The sequence below is a fragment of the Pleurodeles waltl genome, chromosome 1_1, assembly GCF_031143425.1.
Source record: "Pleurodeles waltl isolate 20211129_DDA chromosome 1_1, aPleWal1.hap1.20221129, whole genome shotgun sequence".
In the NCBI taxonomy this organism is placed as follows: domain Eukaryota; kingdom Metazoa; phylum Chordata; class Amphibia; order Caudata; family Salamandridae; genus Pleurodeles; species Pleurodeles waltl.
Window position 1 is genome coordinate 82,711,117 of NC_090436.1, and position 16,284 is coordinate 82,727,400.

General features: G+C 48.0%; 1 protein-coding gene across 2 annotated transcripts in view; it reads right to left on the reverse strand.

Annotated features, from left to right (window-relative positions):
• Nucleotides 1-5,092: 5,092 nt before the first annotated feature.
• The window catches only part of UBAP1 (ubiquitin associated protein 1), a 100,441-nt gene continuing 89,249 nt past the window's right edge, over nt 5,093-16,284 (reverse strand). For both annotated transcript variants that reach the window (XM_069216477.1, XM_069216558.1), the window contains one exon: nt 5,093-6,238. In XM_069216477.1, the coding sequence (XP_069072578.1) occupies nt 6,098-6,238 (141 nt within the window). In that variant the 3' untranslated portion in view covers nt 5,093-6,097. The remainder of the gene's footprint in view (nt 6,239-16,284) is intronic.

Consider the following 16,284-nt stretch of genomic DNA (forward strand, 5'->3'; position numbering starts at 1 on the left):
TACAGAGTAGAATCGCTCGAAGATGGTGCCTTTAGACACTCCATTAAGACTGCAATAAGCAAATTCTTCGGCCATAACACAGGAACCGCATCATCCCGAGCACTTGAATGGGAGACCTTTAAGACTGTCATTAGGGGTAAAAGTAAAGCAGAGGTGCTGGGGGTTAGGAAGACCCTTGAGCAGGACATCCAGAAAAATGAGAGACCTTAGAGACACTGAACGTAGGAGACAGAGCACCCCAGAATTGAAAAACTAGAGAAAGGGGCTCCACATCAGTAGAGAAATTGAGATGCTTTGATTATAATCAGTACATGACCAGACAGCATGCAGAGGAGAACAAAGCGGGGTCATTATTGGCCTGGCTTTTGGCTACGCCGCGGCTTCAGTCTTTCGTAATAGAGATTGAAGACCCCACAGGAAGAAGGCTCTACGTGCAGGGAGACATTAATGATAGGTTCACTACCTACTATTCCCTGTCGTATGCCCCACCGTTGGAGGCTTTGCACCCAGTGCAACTGCAGGACTTAGACTGTCTTCTACTCCCACAACTGGGGGGGGGGGGGGGGGGGGGGGGAAATCAACTGACCCTTGCGGAACCAGTGTCCTCTGTGGACATCACAGCGACGGTGAAGGCGATGGCTAGGGGAAAGGTTCCAAGAGCAGATGGGCTACCCATGGAGTTTTACAATGCATACCTGGACCTGTTAACCCTGCATCTCTGCGCACTCTATTCAGAAGCGTGGGAAATAGGCAAGCTGCCTCAGTCCACGAACGAGGCCATAGTGATACCACTCTTGAAGCCAGTGAGGCCCGCAATAGATGTGAGTTCATACCGTCCTCTGTCCATGCTCCATATGGACTATAAAATACTTAACCGGATTCTGGCTACCAGACTTTTACCTAACTTGTCAACACGGATTCTCTCAGACCAATCTGGGTTTATCTCTCAACGTAACACAGCCATGAATATTAGAAACCTGATCTCTATGCTAGACTCTAGCTCCCCAAACCTGCAAAACGCAGCAATTATAGTGGTGGCTATTGAGAAAACCTTTGATAGTCTCTGGTTGGACTTTTTGGAACACGTAATGTTGCGCATGGGATTGGGACAGGGATTTATCCGGTGGACAAAACTGCTCTGTACAAACCCTACGGCACGTGTACGCACGGGTCGAACAGTGTCAGAGCAATATCTAGTCGGCAGGGACACTAGACAGGGATTCCCCCTATCGTCTCTGCTATTTGCGGTCATGATGAATTAATCCCAGAGGGCGGCACACACTACACCCGCCTCCATTACATACGCTACATGCCTGCTGGAAGCATAGTCTACAGCGCACTCGCACACTACCATACGCACCGGAAATGCCGATAAATGGTCTGACCAAGTTACCTGGTGGGCAGGCCCTGACGGGTATCTCGAGACTAGCTACACACAACATTACATTACTGGGGGAACTGTTCAGCAACGGAGAACTACTGACCTTTACTGCTCTGAGGGAACCGTCTGACGTCCCCCCGGGGCTGTTCCTTTTATATAGCTCAATAACAAAAGTCATTCAACAGCACTGGAAATTGGGTTTGCACGAACCACCCACACGATGGATGTCGGGCTATCTGCACACAGGATGGGAGTGGTGTCCGCTCTCTACAGAGCATTACATAAAGATACAATTCTCCCACTGGACAAACTACAATTAGCGTGGCAGACGGATACAGGAACCCCCATAGATGAGCAGCGATTGGCTAGAATCACAGCGCATACACAGTGTCTAGGAACGCTCTTTTCAAACTAATTAACTTCTATATCTTTCACAGGGCATACCTTACCCCCTATAAAATAGCGAACATTTTTACGACTGGGTGCAGTGAATGTCCCCGTTGCTCAGAGCTGGAAGCAGGCCTAGATCACATGCTGTGGAGCTGCACAAGGATTGGGCCCTACTGGGAAGGGGTATTTAAAAGTATAACTGCGGTCACAGAAAAAAAGACTCTCGCCGTCTCCCTTGGTGGCATTATTGGAGGACTTTCCCCAACCAAACGCTAAGAAAACCACTAACAAATATATAGATCTGGCATTGATACTGGCTAAAAGGGAGATTACGATACACTGGAAAGACCCTGGGGGCCCGCAACTTCAGAAACGGCAGGACACATTCATAAAGTGAGCTGACGCAGAGGGGAGTATATTACACCTGAGGCTGCAAGGGGATGCAGACCTAGGGACACAGCACGGCAATGGGACTCCTTGCTTGATTGCCTTAAAAACCGCAATGACACATTATTAGATCGATCAATCAATCAGCGGATGGAACAGATGGTGACGAAAACCACAACCAATAAACATGCACAAGACCCGGACTTTGTTCAGATCTGCTGACAGGATGGCCTATGTCGACTGGGAGTTGACTTGGGGGGAGGGCACCGGGGGAAGGGTAGATCAGACCAATTGTTATTCATGTATGTGTTCGTTACCTACAAAACCAATAAAAATATCTTTAAAAAAAAAAAAAAAAAAAAAAGTAGCTCTTGGTCCAGGAAGCACCCTTTTTGTTATAAATCTGTTCAGTAGTTTTTTGAGAAATTAAAGAAAATCCAAATTTGTAAATATAGGGAGATGCGAAGGCTCTGTGAACCCTCCCAATCTCAAGCTGAGATCTGATTGGCTGCCAACACCTCAACAAGAAGTGTTGGCAGCCAGCTTGAACTCTGCCTCGGATGAGCCCCAGACAAAAATGTGAAAAAAAGAAAAAGGGCCAGGGGAGGTCCATCTTGACCCCTAAGCTCTGGTGCTGGGGTCCCAGGACCACCACACAACCCCAGCAAAAAAACATATTTTTTTTTTAATTTGAATTTTTGGTGGGAGACGCGGCAGATCTGCTGAAAATGTAAAAAAAAAAACTAAACAAAACAACAAACCATGCAACAAAAAAAAGTACAAATGCGAGTGGGACCCCCGGGTGGGCTAGGTTCTGGGGGCACTGTAATAATCAATTTAGGGGCCGCCGGAACCCCAGGGACTGCCACCTCCCCAGGGATAATGTTCTATGAAATGCAGGGGGGGCCGCCACAGCCCCCCTACAGCTCTGAGGGCCACTAACTCTTGGGGCTCAATAACAATGAATGTGGGAGGGCCACACAGCCTCCTCCTCTACAGCTCTAGGGACCGTCACCTCCCCGGGGCTTTAAACAAATGGAATACAGGAGTGGCACCCGGCCACCCCACAGCCATGGGGACTGCTGCCTCCCCGGGGCTTTAAACATATGGAATAAGGGGAGGGCCGTGCCCCCCTGTGCCCCCCCTAAGACCTCCAGGTGGGCCAGGTTCAGAGGGCATTGGAATTATCAATGCAGTGGTCCACCGCAGCCCCGGGCTAATGTTTGATGAAATGCAAGGGGGGCTGCCTGCCTGCCTGCCTGCCCCCCCCCACCCCACCCCCCCAAAACAGCCCTGGGATCACCACCTCCCCTGGGCGTTAAACATATGGAATGTGGGGAGGGCGTTGCCGTCCATGATCCCCCCCCCCCCCCCCCAGCTCCAGGGAGCACCAATTAAAAAACTAAAAATAAAAGTGTGGGGCATGTTTAGCAGCTCTCGCTCTGTGACAGCAAAGCTCCCTTCCCCAGTAGGCAGGGAACCAGTTGGGATCACTCAGTCCCCCACATTGTGACTGGGGGGCACACAGGTCACATGGTAGGGCCCCAGGCGAATAGGGTCCCCAAGGCACAGATCGGCCATGGGAAGGGGGGCTGCACAGTCACCCCCCCCTCCAAAAAAAAAATATATAAATGTATAGGATGTGCCTCGGGGATGGGGTTCCCGGGGTGAGCTCGGCCAGGGGGAGTAAATGTTTCGGCTGGAAAATTGGATCCCGGGGTAGAGATCAGCCGGTGGGGTGGGTGCGGGTGCGCTGTATGGGGTTAGGTTATTACAGGGGTACGGCCAGGCTGGCGAGGGGGCACACACAAAAAAAGGTTTAGACTTCATTGGATTAAACAGAACCTAGTTAAACAGCAACACGATGCTCTGAAGTAGAAGATTCAGGATGTAGAATCTCTATAACAATTTCCTTAGTGGGAAGGTTCTAGCACTTCTGCTGACCTGTTAGGCACAAATGTGAAAAAAAACACTTTCTTCAGTTAGCAGTCTTGAAAGGAAATTGGATACAGATTCAGGAAGAAACCTAGGCCACTGTATTTCTGAAACTCAATCCATAATCCAGTATCATGATAATGAGCTGGTAGCTGGAGCATCAGCTTGAGGTCCAAATAATAAGGAGAAGTAGACTTTGTGTTTGTTCAACATTGATTTTGAGGCATCTCCCGAGATTGGGAGTTTCTGGATATTGTAGAAACCCACATTTCCTATGTTCCTTTTTCAACTTGTGCCACTTCTTTAACTTACTTGTCAAAGGCAATCTGGACAGGGACTGATCCAACTTCAATTGTGCAGCAAGAGTAAGGCTCCCAGCTCCCTGCTGGCTTTGGGATGCATCAAAGAGCATTTGTTATGTTGGTATAGAGGCACCACAGATATACATCATGAGGAACAGTAAAAGACTTGTGCTTTTGGCTCTCACAACGTTTGAAGGCAGTTGTCTTTGGGGCGACATACATGCACACTTGCCAATTTAGTTTCAATAGGGGGCTTGGTAAAGTACTAGAAATGGCAGGAATGGAAATCCAGATCCAGGTCAAAGGGACAGGAAAAAGGGGAGCCAACATCAGTATGCAGCAATGATGCTTACAAGTGCCCTGCTGCGACAAGTTACAACAAAGGATAATTGCACCATCTACTGTACAAAAGAGCTATTGGACAGGTCTTCCAGATCTAGTCTGGCACCTAGGGAGATTGACAGTGAGGAATCTGCAGTTAGTAATATCCATCAGAAGGACCGTTACATGGCCTCAGAAAAAGTGAGGGTGTTCTTTACCAATCCAACACACACAGGATTATTGCAGGACCTAACTCTAATGACTTCTACAAACAGGAGCAAGGTTCCTATGCGCATCTACCTCAGCAGATCATCATACTGCCAATATGGCTAATAACAGAGCCCTATAAAGTAATGAACTCAAAGAGGCAACACGGTTGACATTTTAGAGTTTATTAGTACCTCTTTAAGCAGAATCAAAATAATTAGCAAGTTATTTAAATTTGTATCAAGACTGCTTATATTTTATGCTTTTCCATCTTTAGCAATGTACAACATTATACACTTTGTACTATTAAAACAAACCCTCAAAAATGGTTTTCTAGCACAAGATGTAACTGAATATATATAAAGTAATCTAGTACAGTGTGAATAAAAATAAATTGCAATGAGTTTGTAGTCTTTGTTTCAGGAAAGTGCTTGAAAGGAAAGCCTTTTGCTTCCAGAGGGCTGTTTAACTTAGAAACCAACTCATCAAGAAAAAGTCATATGTTCCAACCAAAAACCTGATGGGCACTGGAGAGCAACATGAGTTCAAAGGGCATACTGTCATGCCACATTTCTCTGTGGTTGCAGAAAATTAAGATACAGGTTTGATCCATAGGCGCCATCCTAGCAAGTGCAGGAACAAGCTGGTCCAGCAAGCTCTGTACTGTGGAATTCATGGGAGAGAAACTAAACAGAACACTTTCAGACACTGTTTTATGAATGTCAACATAAAACAACCTATGCAAGAAAAGGTAATGTTACCTCTTTCACTGTGAGGAAGTTAGGCCATTACAAGAATACTCCAGATAAAGCGATCCGAAAAAAAACTTAACCCCAAATGAAAAAACCCTTCTCCCCATTGCAGCAGGATTCCGGCAACAGTGAGCCTGTTGTCAAGACTACATACATCTCATGTAAATAACCATGCATTCTTATTCCGATGTCTAAAACAGGACACTTTCTGGTTTTCTCCATTGGGTGCAGCACATTTTTCAAGTCCTTCCACAGACAGGCATTGGATCTGTTCAATTCTGTAAAAAGGGCAAATTAAATTATGAACGTTTCTCCGACATATCCCTTCCTAAAAGGCATCAGACGCTCGGAAAATAAAATTAAGTAAGCAGTTTCCAAAGGCTGGAATCATCCTCACGAAATATACTGATTCTTCAAGACTCTCAGCTTCCACCAGCACGGGTCATTAGTTCCTCCAAAGCCTTTTCCTGGTCGTTGTTATAGATTAATAAGACTTCTTGAATGTCTTTCTGTTCAAAGCCCATTTCTTTAAATTTACTTAGGAGCTGAAGGAACACCATTGTCTAAAGAAAAAGAGAGACAAAACGTTTACAAGTCAGATCGCTATTTACAAGGATGCAAAATAAAGATTGGTGGAATCTCTATTAGAACATGATAGCAGGATGAAAAAACATTTTAATCCCTGTAATGTAGTGGAAAACCAGTTGATGTCCAGAGTTAAAACTACCTCTGCAGTGTGGAGGACGTCAACAGATTGTACATCAGTGGAGGTGCGAATGAACCTCCAGTGCTTGCATGGAAACTTTCCCCATCACCTTGCCAAGTGCATTTGTACAAAACAGCAAGAGGGTCGCAATATCACTGAGGGAGAGTTTGAGGTTGGCAATTTAAAGGCAGGAGAGTCGATATGTTCCCCAGTGCCTATCTCAGCCAGGCCAGTGTTTTGCAACTTGCTTCACTTTGTACCATACAAAAGTGAAGTTCTGTGTAAATGACTGAAGGGGAGCACGCAAATTAAGAGTTAGTATCTGGCCTCAAAAGGCTGTGAATGGATACATATCTTCCATGCAACATTACTAGATTACCTGTGTAGCCTTTCAAAGTATTCCATCTTATTTAGGAAGAATTATAATCAAAGACTTCTTTACTTCCTAAATTAGAATTGGGGACAGTGCTTTACAGACTTCAGTAAATAGGAACACATATTGGTCTTACATGTGGCTTGCTTGCACCCTTCCTCCTCTGTTGAAACATGGTGGATCTTCCGTCCTGCACATTACAAGTGAATTGCAGTCAGTGCACAGATTGGTGGAGGAGATGTCAGCCACATTTTGACAGAGTATCCTATGCACCAAACTCTAAGGCCCATTGCCCTTCTGAAAGTGCTCTTCACGGAACGTAAGAGTTTACCCCAGAACGTTGATCTCCATTGGCCAATGTAGATATGCTCACGCTGTCCAGGGAATGGGCAACAAGTTCATTCTCAAACACTCCCAACTTACACACACACTGGAAGGAATTGAATTTAGTGCTAGGAGTGTGCTAAAGCTACATGAAAGACATGCTTTAATGAGCGTAAGCAGGCTAACACGCAGCAGTGTTAATAAAGGTTCATCTTGCACGAACACTGCATTTGTTAGGACGTCGAGTTAGAGACATGACAAGGTCGTCAAGTTTTCCCTACACTTGCTTTTATTGTGAGATAAAAGGCTGATGGGCAAGGTAGGAGTGACATACGGATGACCGCCACAACCATGATTATTGCCTGTAGCAATATGTGTGGCTGATGGTTGATGATCTGTAATGTTGACTGGTGGTGTGCGATTGGTGTTTCAGTCCTGTGGGTGCATGAATGTAAAGGGTCTTTGAATGGTGCTGTGTGTTGATGTGAATGTTGTATGTGGTGCATAAAGAGCATGTGAATGGAAAGTTATGTGGTTGGTGAGGACAAGGCTTTACAGCTCGCAAGCTTGTGCCGGTTGCCGCAGCTCCAGGCTTCCTTTTTTTCATTTGACACGCATTTTCCAGGCTTCCTCGTTATCCTCGTTGCTGCGTCCCCGCCCCCCACTAACCCATTCGCTGACCCAGCCCCACCTCCGAGCTGCCCCTCCCTCCTACCCCCCTTATATGGCAGCCGCTGCGTAGTGAAGGGAGCGACCCTTGACCCTGCTTTCATGCAGGTCGCCCCCCTAAACCCTGTGCCGGTTGCCGCTGCTCCAGGCTTCCTCTCATTTTCCAGGCATTTTCCAGGCTTCCTCGTTATCCCCGCGACTGCGTCCCTGCGGCCCCGCCCCCTCCCTCTTCCTCGATTTCCCTTCCTGCTGCTGCATCCCTGCGGCCCCGCCCCCCACTCACCCATTCGCTGACCCGCTCCCACCTCCCAGCTGCCCCTCCCTCCCACCTCCCCTTATATGGCAGCCGCTGCGTGGTGAAGGGAGCGACCCTTGACCCTGCTTTCAGGCAGGTCGCTCCCCTGCACCTTGTGCCTGTTGCCGCTTCTCCAGGCTTCCTCTTTTTCATTTTACAGGCATTTTACAGGCTTCCTTGTTATCCCCACCGCTGTGTCCCCACGGCCCCGCCCACCCACTCGCTGACCCGCTCCCACCTCCCAGCTGCCCCTCCCTCCCACCTCCCCTTATATGGCAGCTGCTGCATGGCTGCGCAGCAGGCGTGCCGCTGGCGCGTCAAAGGCACGCTTAAGGCAAGCCTGTCCATGTCCAGACCGCGCCCAGCACCAGGACCCCTATTCCCCAAGACCGCCATGGCAACCAACGCCACTGCACCGCCAGCACCCTCCTAGCACTCAACACCAGATGAGCACACGCCTGCTTCCTGGCCTCCCCTAAGCACACCCAGGGACCCTTCACCTGTTGGAACTGCAGCTTCATCAGCCTCCAAATTAGCAAACCACTCGCAGAGACAGACCGCAACTACCTCCGATGCATCTTACTAAACACCTGTTCCGCACACAAACACGAACTCTGCGACCTGCTCGACACCTCCACCCCGGATGTTGCCTTCCTGACGGAGACCTGGATGAACACCTCTTCGGCCCCAGACATCGCCATAGCCATTCCGGATGCTACAAGATCACCTGCAGGGATCGCACCAATGGAGGCGGGCTCGCCATCGTCCACAAGAACACCATCTGGGTCACGACCTGCACCGACACCCTCAGCACCACTGAACACCTGCACTTCCAGATCCATACCAACCCCAACACCACCCTCAGAGGAACTCTCATCTACAGACCCCCGGACCACGGCCACAGTTTTGCGACTACATCGCCGAACCTCTCAGCAGGCACGCCCTAGCCTCCGCCGACTACATCCTCCTCGGCGACCTGAACTTTCACCTGGAGAATAACAACGACCCCAACTCCACCACCCTAATCGACAACCTCGCCACCCTTGGACTCAGACAACTTGTCACTACTCCAACACACTCTGCCGGCCACACGCTGAACCCAGTCTTCTCCGCTAGCCCCCACGTCACCTTCAGCCACACCACCTAACTCCCATGGACCGAACACCGCTGCATCCAATTCACCTTCCGGAAACCCACTGTGCACCACCGCACCCAACAGATCCCCCGCCGCAACTGGAGCAAAGTCAGCCAAGACCAGCTGAACACCAGCCTCACCCGAAAACCACCCACCGAACCCACCAATCCCGACCTCGCAGCCTGCAACCTCTGGCACTGGATCAACGACTGCGCCAACACTCACGCCCCGCTCAATAAACCTTCCAACAGAGGCGCCAACAAGAGAGCCAGCTGGTTCACCTCGGACCTTCGAGCCTCCAAGCAAACCTGTCGTAAACTGACGAGAAAGTGGCTCCTCGAACAGACACCGGACAACCATGCTGCCTTCAAGAACGCCATCCGCAAACACCATAACCTCATCAGATCTGCCAAGAAAATCTCCTTCAAAGACCGCCTTGACAACAACGCACACAACAGCAAGGAGCTCTTCAACATCATAAAGGAACTCTCCAACCCCAGCTCCAGCACAAACGACATCCCACAATCAAAAGACCTGTGCAACTCCTTCGCCACCTTCTTCCACCACAAGATCACAGGCATCTATGACTGCTTCAACAGCCAGACCACCCCCCCCCCCCAACCACCAACTCCTCAGACTCTCCACCCACCCTCAACTACGACCCCCTCCAACGTGAACAAAGACGACACAATCAAAACCATGAGCACTATCCACTCTGGATCTCCGTCAGACCCATGTCCGCACCACATCTTTAACAAAGCAAGCACCACCATTGCACCCCACCTCCGCAAAGTCATCAACATCTCCTTTGAGACCGCAACCTACCCAGAGAGCTGGAAGCATGCCGAGATCAATCCCCTACTCAAAAACCCACGGCGGACCAGAGAGACCAAGAATTTCCGTCCCATCTCCCTGCTCCCATTCCCGGCCAAGGTCATTGAGAAGATAGTCAACAGATAACTGACCAACTACCTCGAAGAAAACAACATCTTGAAACTATCCCAGTCAGGGTTCAGCAGCAATCACAGTACCAAAACTGCCCTCATCGCCGCCACCGACGACATCAGGGCCATGCTTGACAACGGCGACACCGAGGCCCTCATCCTCCCGGACCTCTCTGCCACCTTCGACACAGTCTGCCACTGCACCCTACGCTCACGCCTCCACAATGCAGGGATCCGGGGCAAATCTCTGGAGTGGACCACCTCCTTCCTCTCCGGCAGAACCCAGAGCGTCCGCCTCCCCTTTCTGATCCGAAGCCTCCAAGATCATCTGCAGCGTCCCCAAAGGATCATCCCTTTGCCCTACACTATTCAACGTCTACATGGCCTCGCTCACCTACATCGCCCGGCTACACAACCTCAACATCATCTCCTACGCCAACGACACCCAACTGATCCTCTACCTCACCAAAGGACCCCCTCACCGCCAAATCCAACCTCCACGAAGGAATGAAGGCCGTCGCCGAATGGATGAGGAACAGCAAACTGAAGTTGAACTCAGATAAGACGGAGGTCCTCATCCTCGGCGCCAAGCCCTCAACCTGGGACGACTTCTGGTGGCAGACTGCTCTGGGAACAGCCCTGACACCCACCGACCACGCACGCAACCTGGGCATCCTCCTCGACTCAACAATCTCCATGACCAAGCAAGTCAGCGCCGTCTCCTCATCCTGCTTCAACACCCTCCGCATGATCTACAGATGGATCCCCACAGATACAAGAACAACAGTCACCCAGGCTCTCGTCAGCAGCAAACTTGACTACGGAAACACCCTCTACGTAGGAGGCCCGACCAAACTCCTCAAACGACCGCAATGCATACAAAATGTCTCTGCACGCCTGATCCTCGATGCCCCCACCCCCGCCACAGCCATATCACTCCCCTTCTCAGAGACCTACACTGGCTCCCTGTTAACAAAACGATAACCTTCAAGCTCCTCACCCACGCTCCACAACACCGGTCCAGCTTACCTCAGACGACTCACCTTCTACACCCCGTCCCGCCAACTCCACACAGCCAACCTCGCTCTCGCCACCATCCCTGCATCTGAAGAATGACCACTGGAGGCAGATCCTTCTCCCACCTCGCTGCCAAGACCTGGAACGCCCTTCCTTTGCCCCTACGACGGACCGAAGACCTGCTGACCTTTAGGAAGCACCTCAAAACCTGGCTTTTTGAGCAGTAGCAGCACCCCCCCTCCCCTCAGCAACTTGAGATCCTTATGGGTGGGTAGTGTGCTCTACAAATACATTGATTGATTGCTCAGCACCTCCTGGAATGCATGCACAATTCCATGCCAAATTGTGCTTTTGTTTGGCTATGGTATTCTGGCCCTGTGTCGGTGGGTTCTGAGGGATCTATAAAAACCCCTGACACTTTTGAAAAACATACCCAGTTTGCCCTTCAAACCTCAAACTTTGGCTAAAATTACACACTGTCCTCACACTTCTGTGAGGGAAAGATCTGGAAACTGCAGAGTAGAGTTTTTATCATCAGCTGTAACACTGAATGCTAGAAATTTAATGTATACTCACGTAGAAGTGTACACATAACCACTAATCCTAAACTCTGTATTGTGTGCACATTTAAAAAAAAAATACAGGATTCATTCATACCCATTTCTCATTCATTAGATTTTACCATATGAACTGCTGCATGCTTGGCACACAATGAAAAATCATAAGCTGCAGCTCAGTTGTTGGCTGTGGTTATCACTTGCTTCTACACAACACATACACACTATTTATAACTGTGTCCAGAAGGGTCTAACAAACAGAACAGTACATTACTTTTGTGAATCATCCACTGAGTCAAAAAATTTAAGAAATAAATATGGTCAGCTACTTAGTTTTCCTATTTTAAAAAAAATGTTTTTGGTTTCAATGATTAGTTTCTTGGGGGGAAATCACAAACAATTTACATAAATGGCTCCTTGGTGAAAGTGGAATTTTAAAACTACGCTATGTGTTTGTTTTCCAGTTCCCTCTAGGGGGAATCCACAAACCCCTACTCGTTATAGATTCTTCAAAGATGTGGAAAAAAGGGGCACCAATTTGGTCTGGATGACTTTTGTGGAAAAGAAGTTATGAAGACTTAAACAAGAAGTGCCCCAAAAACCAACAAACAGGCTCAGCACCGGGTAAAGTGGGTTGGCACACCTAGCAGTTACAAGCGAACATCAGAAGACATCTAGTCCGGTATTTGATCACTCCCTTTTCGATGTTTGCATTATTCTATATATTCTTGCACGTTGCTATAATAAGGTTGTTGCTTTCTTCTTGCACAGGCTAAAGCTCTTGGCATTTTACTATATAGCCTTCAGCCATTATTTTATGCTTCCAACCCCTGATCAGCTGTCTTTGCAAAAGTAATGGTCTAGTGGTAGCATACCACAGGACAGACTGTTCACCGGATTCTAATGCCTATCAAATGTACCGAATGGAGCAGTATTCACTTTTCAAATAATATAGTTTCTTTCTACCACTTTGCATCCAGATGTCTTGTTCATTCTTAGTGGATGCTAATAACATATGGCTGCTGTGTTTCCCAATAGGAATGTGTTATGGAAGAAAAACAACTGAAGAAGAGCGAACAAGACTTCTTTCTCCCTGCGTCAAGGAGGAGGAAGTAGCTTAAAGAGGAAGTTTGACAACGTCCAATAAACTACGGGGGAGGGGTTGTTGGGGGCAGGTGGAGGAGCACAAGATACAACTGTTGTAAAGCTTGACAAAGAAGAAGAAGCTGTGTCACAAGTGGAGGAGAAACTATGGAAACTGAGGAAAAACAATTATAGTTGAGGTGGACAGTAGTAGCTTTGAAAGGTAAAAAGGTAAGCCATGTGGAAAGGAAAGCTGTTTGTACACAGTTAAGGTGGAGCTGCACACAACAGCAGATATTTGACCTGTTCCAGTATTGGATATGCTTTAGGTAGAGGAGACTAAAGAAACCTGAAAATGCATGGAGGGCTGCTAACATTAGGCTTCCCTTGATCACAGACAGAGCAGAATTAACAGAGGGTATTTTATTTTTTAAATGCATTGTCCCCCGAACAAAGTACCTGGGCCCCTTTGCTGAAAAGGGTATTCATGCTATCCCTAAACGCCTCCACACTCATGATGAATGGAGAGACTGAGCACTGAAGAAGGTAGCCACCCTGGCACAGAGCGGGCACGTAAGAACAAAAGAATCTTACTTTTCATGGATGTCAACGTAGTCACTAAGGCAACAAAAATAAAAATATGTAAAGAACTGGGGGCTGGGAGTTTTGGCTTATCTATGCATCCCTGCTAGATAAGGTGTGACTCACAGACATTGTACATCTTTTCCACTGCATATACATTATTTTTTCAGGGATCATCATTGTCCATGAAAGACGTCCAACTGGACAAAAGTTAAAATTAAATAACTTCCCAAATAAGAAATGAAGATCAATACTCCTGATGACCTCACCCTTCTCAAAACACTCCACTTCAACTGCTGATCCTTCAACTTTACTTTAATTGCTGATCAGTGAGCCAACTAGCAGGTGCAAAGGTCTCCCACACTATCAAACATTGTACCAATCATATCCCAGAACCCATAGTCCCTCCTTCAACCACTTCTTCACAAACATCAAGACAATCAACGCAAACAGCATTAACTCTTTCACAGTTCCTCAGGGCTAACCCTCTCGCCTTCCCTCTGCCAACCAAAGAGACTGCCATCAATCCAGTCTAGCCTTACACATGGATCTCCTCAATATCCTTAAGTCTGGAAAGGCTAACTCCATTGAAGATGGCACCTTAATGTCTTCCATCCTCAAACTGCTACAAATAAAGTCACTCACACCCTTTCTCCACATAGCCAAAGCCTTCCTAAGAGAAGGAATACTGCCACACCAGTGCTTAATTTGACCTGGTGGTTTGCAGTGCCCAAAACCGGCTAATATGGCAGTGTGCCACATAGTGGCTCCCTTTGTGTAATTTGAAGATGAGCAGAACAAAAGTTGTTTATCAACTCAATATACATGATAAAGGACTAATATCTGCCCCCAAAGTCTCTTATAACTTTGGGGACCTGGAATAGTCTGAAGTATTATAACTGCAGCGGTGTGATGGTTAGTACTTGTGTAGGTACTGTCATAGGCAGCAAGGGTAATGTGTGGTGTAAGTTCCAGTGGCCTTCTGATAAGGGCCCTGGCACTTAATTTGTTCTTCAAATCGAGCACTGTCTCAGACACCCTTAAGTCAGGCCAGACTGCTAACGAAACTGTCTCTGGACCCATTCATTCTCACCAACATCCATCTTGTTTTCTGCTTCCCATTCATAGTGGAAATCAAAGAAACCAGTCACCACTCAGCCAAAGGAGCATATCACCAACATTAATAATCTATAGGACCAACAACCAGGTTTCAGACCACCTTTCATCTCTGAGATAGCCCAAGTAATTAACAACTCCCTCCTCCTTACCGACAGGAACAGCTACTGTCTCCTGGAAGCTGGACTGGAGATTGGAGCTATGCCGTGACGCAGGAAGGAGCAATCAGAGGGGCAGTTGGGCACAGCTGGGTGCTGGTGCTGCCGGAGATATGGAAGCTGCAGCATTGCAGCAGTAACTCAGGTGGTTGGTTACTGGGGGTGAGGGGGGGGGGGGGGGGGGGGAATAATTGGGACATGTATGGCATCACAGTAACCCTCGGCCAGTTGACCAAAATTGTTTCGAGCCTCATGTTGCCTCCTGACCTAAGCTTGTTATGGCAGGCAACCCATAGTAAGCCTGGAGACATCCTGAAAACTTCTCGGTCTGCAGGCACCTCCGTGATGCCACACCAGCCCTCGCCTGTCTCACCTGTCTTGCCCACTGCGCCCTTGCCTTGCTCAGATTACGAGATTACCTGGATTTATTAAGAAGTGCTGCAAGGAAGTAGAGAGGGGCATGGGAGGTGTGGTCACTCAGCCGGTCGACCCCGCTTGGGGGGTTGGGAGAGAGGGGGGGGGTCATTGCCGGGGGGGGAGGGAAGCACATGGAAGCTGTTGCGCTAGGTTGCAGTGTGGCTTGCCGCCATGTGCCCCACCCCACCCCGCTCCCTCTCATTTCTTTACTGTTGCAACTAATCCCTTCAAGGAGACTCATTTTTGATAATACTCCTTCAGTGATTAGCCCCTCCAAAAATGGCTCCAATTTGCTTTTATTGAAGAGACTGAATTAAGTTGGTTACAAACCTACGCAATCATACATCACACCATATAAAAGTCTGGAGCAGTGGTCAGCCTGCCAGAGACTGGTGTTCACATCTCTTAGGGGGAGGAGGGGAAAGCATCAAGTACAGGGTACTCCACCTCCCTGCTCAACATCTCCCTGGCTGCTTAATAGAGGACCTTTGGAGGGGAGGGGGGAAATAGAATAGAAAAATTGAATAGAAGAATAGAAGAAATAAGGCGGGAGCTTGTATAAACACAAAAAGAATGACTGCAAAAAAAAAAACTGAGATTTGGCTGCCTGTTAATGGGAAGAGGCTGCTCAAAAACTGAGTTCAATCCATTAGGCAACAAGGCTCCACTGGTTGCTGCACTGACAAGCAAGCATAACATTGCTTCTCTGTGGGAAAATGGAAGAAAAAAAAAAAGAAAAATCACCTAAAGAAGTCAATGAGATCCACAAGGAGATAATCATGGAATCACAGTGTCAAAACTTGTGCAGAACCTATCTCAGGGTGGCTTCTCCAAAAGTGATGTGTCAGGAGGAGAACAAATTAACACCACTTCCCCAGGTAGAACCTAATCGAAAAATGAAGTGGGCTTATTAAGAGTGGTCCCTGGGCCTTTCCCCCAGTCTCACAGAGCAGAAGCTTTTTGCTCCTTGGACGAGGATTTCACATCACTTGGCATAGATTTAGCCCTATGTAGAAAATATGGACAACTTGATAAGGAACTTATTAACAACCATTGGATTCTCCGCCCTGATGCTAGCTACTGCCCTGCATCTTTTTAGCAGTACTTCTTCCAAGCATTCCTCTTTACTGTCTCAACTATCAGATCTGGCAGAGCTTATGATACCACTAGGCCAGCCTCTGTAACAAGAGGTAAAGATTCCATCTCCCCTGCTTAGTTTGGTGAGGCTTTTAT